At 44.5% G+C, this 4075-nt stretch overlaps 1 protein-coding gene across 1 annotated transcript in view; it reads right to left on the bottom strand.

Annotated features, from left to right (window-relative positions):
- Positions 1–523: 523 nt before the first annotated feature.
- LOC105560330 overlaps positions 524–4075 on the bottom strand; it is a 26418-nt gene continuing 22866 nt past the window's right edge. Inside the window, exon 8 of the mRNA XM_012009366.1 lies at positions 524–4073. Within this exon, the coding sequence (XP_011864756.1) occupies positions 630–4073 (3444 nt within the window). The 3' untranslated portion in view covers positions 524–629. The remainder of the gene's footprint in view (positions 4074–4075) is intronic.

Raw genomic sequence — 4075 nt, 5'->3', positions numbered from 1 at the left:
ATTGCTATACAAAAGACATTTATGTATCACGATAGATCAAATCTCATCCGTTAATATCGTAATTTAGAAACGATAGTATACACGATTGTTTTTATTCAAAATAATCTTTTCTTACTGGATACAAATTAACTTTTTAACAGCACGGGATTATCACAGTATTATTGAGAAAATTCTTTTCGAATCGTTTAATCTTGACAGAATTTGAGTACTATAGAAAATAAAATTCCAATGATACGTACGATGTTATACACTTTTAACGACAATTTATAAGCAGTAGAAGAAATTAATTATAATTAATTATTATCATAATTGATTATAATAATGAATTATTATCATAATTGATTATAATCATATAATAATTCATTAATATTAATTATTATAATTAATTATTACGTATAATAATTAATATTAATTAATTATTATACGTATGATTAATTATTATTAATCATTATATAAATATTTTAACTCAATGGTCGATATATAACTTTCAGGATATTATACACGATAATAAATGTATCGTGTATAGTTGTAATTAACTTTGCAGTGCGAAATTTGGATTTCAACGCTACAATATCATTCAGCATAACTGCTGAAAAGAGTGAATAAAACATCATATTTGATAGGCCAGCTTAGTTGGACACGACAGGCATGTAAAACTTGTGCTTCTGCGTATCTCTGGTGTGTTTGAAAGGCGCCTGTTTGGCTTCCAGAAGAGCAGCTGGACACGGTCCCCCGTGCCTAGGAACGTATTCTCTTTTATACATGCTAGAACTGACAGTACTACCATCGCCCAAATTAATGTGAGATGCGTTCGATTGCCTCTGAACCCTTTCTACTTTCTGAGTACTCTGCGAGAAATTGCCATAGTTCTTCGCCTCGCTCTGTGAGTAGAACTTGCCGCCGACGGTGAGATTATCCTGCCGAACGATTCGTTGCGGGCGTTCGTAGCTGGAAGAGGCCCAAGGATTCACTTCTTTAGAAGTTCGATGCAGCGAAGTGAAGCTGCGTCTGTCATTGCTCTGGGTCGAATTACTAATGTATTGTCCGCTCTCAGCCAGGTTTGAAATGCTTTTGCGCTGGTCCGCCGCCGTCGACGAGATCGTGTGAAGTGCCTCGGTGGAAGAAGCGGCGCCGCGGCGATGAAGTACCGCGTTGTTGACATCCGCCGATGAAGAAGATATCACGTTCTTGCGGTGATGACCGAATTTCGTGGCTGAGTCCACCTGTGATCGTTCCACGTTTTGTCCGTTGATTGACTGCCGGAATTCCGGACTGTTCGAATTATATCGCGCCTGACTGGAGAGTGTGTGCTGCTCATGCTGCTTTGTCGCAGATCTCTGTCGACTTTCCATATGTTGCGCGTTCACGTAATCGCGCTTGGTCATTTCCTGATGATGAGCGTAGTGCTGCTGTTGCTGTTGCTGCTGCTGTCTATGGAGATCGCCGTGTGTGGCGTCAATCGCGTAACGAGATGTATCTTCTCCTCGCACGATTTGCCCTCGATTGAGTCCTTCTGTGAACGATCTATCCTCAATTGTTCGACGACTCTGCATATTTTGCGAGCGGAAATGTTGTTCGTTCAAATGAGTTCTCTGTTCATGATGCTGATTAGAGACTAATTGAGAGGTGGTTCTTCGTGAATCCACAGGTTGTAGTCCAGATGGCGAAACATCATTCGGTTGGGCGGCACGACGGTCCGTAACATATTGTGTTTGTTGATGATGAGCGACAGATTGAGCGGCTCTCTGATCGGACTGAGCGGAAGCTGTTGTACGTCTTACGGTCGTAACAACAGCTCCATCTGCCAAAGTTTGCGATTCCATGGTTTTTCTAGTGTCGGATTCCATTTGGCTCATCTTAGCAGCGACATCCTTTCCTGTACGCCTCGTGTAAGTATTGTAGTTACGTTGATTCGTCGTGGTCATCATAGTGGTATCATCACCGAGCGAGATAGACGATTCCATATGCCTTCGACGATTTACCGGTTTGCCAGCGGGAGAAGGCTCATATTTAGAAGGTGTATAAGTATCTCTGCTAGTCGTTTTTGTTTCCATAGTGCCAGTACTGATTTTTAAATTATCTTCGTGCGACTTAATGTCCGCTCGCTCGCCACGAACCACTGTATAGGTCGATTTGTGAGATGTTGTGCCCTCGAAACCGCCCGTCATCTTAAGATTGTCTTCTCTTTTCACGACTTCAGCTCTTTCTGCTCTCTTGGGAGTAAAGTCATCGCGTGGACGCCCGATAAAGTCACCTTCCGGTTTCAAGTTATCGGCGTGACGAATCGGTGACCGTCGTTCACCGGGACCAATCTTCTCTGGAGTTCTACGTTGGAAATCTCCTTCTGGCTTCAGATTATCCGGGTGCTTGATCGGCGATCTTTTCTCCGCGAGACCGATCACAGTCTTCTGAGGTCTGTCGAAATCTCCTTCTGGACGTAGATTATCCGGATGCCTTTTAATCGGTACGCGTTCACCAACCACGTGGACGTAATCATCTTTACGACGCACGTCTATAAATTCGCCTTCCATTCTGAGATTATCTTCGTGTCTCTTAACATCCACTTTCTCCACTCTCGTGATTTTCTTATAGTCATCTCTCGAACGGTGAATGTCCATTTGTCCCTCCATGCGTAGGTGATCCTCGTGCCGACGTACATCTACGCGTTCTCCATTTACATATTTATAATCGTCCTTTGGAGACACTTCCATTTTACCTTCGGGACGAAGGTTGTCCTGAGGTTTCTTAACCGGCGATCGATCTCCTCTCTTCGGAGTAAAGTCATCCTTAGGCACCATGTAAAAATCTCCTTCGGGATGTAGGTTATCCTCGTGCTTGATCGGAGTTCTTCGCTCGGCCGGTCCCACTTTCTTCGGAGAACGTTTCGCAAATTCTCCTTCGGGATGAAGATTATCCTTCGGTTTCTTCACATCCGCTCGGTCGCCCTTCAGTGGCGTGTCTTTCTTCGGTCTACCTATGAATTCTCCCTCCGGATGAAGATTATCGGGGTGCTTGATAGGCGATCGTCGTTCGCCGGGACCAATAGGTGATTTCGCTGGTCTCTCGAATTCACCTTCGGGCTTCAAGTTATCTTTCGGTTTCTTGACGACTGCTCGGTCACCCTTAATAGGCGCGGTTTCCTTCGGTCGTTGTACGAAGTCGCCTTCTGGCTTCAAATTATCAGGATGTTTAATGGGAGATCTTCTCTCCGCAGGACCTACCGGTGCTTTCTCTGGCCGTTCAAAATCACCCTCGGGATAAAGATTGTCTTCACGCCTGATAATGTCACTGCGTTCACCACGAGTAGCTCGATAATCGTCTCGGCGACGAATATCAACGAATTCGCCCTCAATTTTCAGATTATCCTCGTGATGAACGATATCCACACGCTCGCGTTTAGACGTGGTCACGTAATCATCTCGAGAACGATAAACATCTATATCGCCTTCCATCTTCAAATTGTCTCGATGCACCACGATTTCAGTTCTCTCTCCTTTAGTCGGTTTGTAGTCATCCTTGGGTCTTCCTACAAATTCTCCTTCAGGCTTCAAATTATCTTTAGGCTTCTTTTGAATTGGTCGATCGGCGCGCTTGGGAATAAAATCATCTTTCGGTCGACCAACGAATTCACCCTCCGGATGTAAGTTATCTTCGTGCCGAATCGGCGTACGTCGTTCCGCTGGTCCGATCGGTGATTTCTGAGGTCGCTCAAATTCACCTTCCGGTCGCAAGTTATCTTTCGGTCTGGTAACATCCGCTCTTTCACCTTTGATCGGTGTCTTTTCTTTCGGACGTTTCTCAAACTCACCCTCAGGCCGTAAATTATCAGGATGTTTGATAGGCACTCGTTTCTCCGCCGGTCGAATCGGAGCTTTCTCAGGTCTCTCAAACTCTCCTTCAGGCTTAAGATTATCCGTAGGTCTTTTAACATCCGCTCTATCTCCTCTTCTTGGAGCTTCTTCCTTAGGTTTACGTGCGAATTCACCTTCCGGCTTCAAGTTGTCCGCATGCTTTATCGGAGTTCGTCTTTCTGCTGGACCAATTGGTTTCTTCTCTGGTCTTTCAAAGTCACCCT

The sequence above is a fragment of the Vollenhovia emeryi genome, unplaced genomic scaffold (assembly GCF_000949405.1).
Source record: "Vollenhovia emeryi isolate VEMERY1.0 unplaced genomic scaffold, V.emery_V1.0 DF939233.1, whole genome shotgun sequence".
Lineage (NCBI taxonomy): Eukaryota > Metazoa > Arthropoda > Insecta > Hymenoptera > Formicidae > Vollenhovia > Vollenhovia emeryi.
The sequence above is the reverse complement of the archived record's forward strand: the minus strand, read 5'-3'. Positions and strand labels throughout refer to the sequence as shown.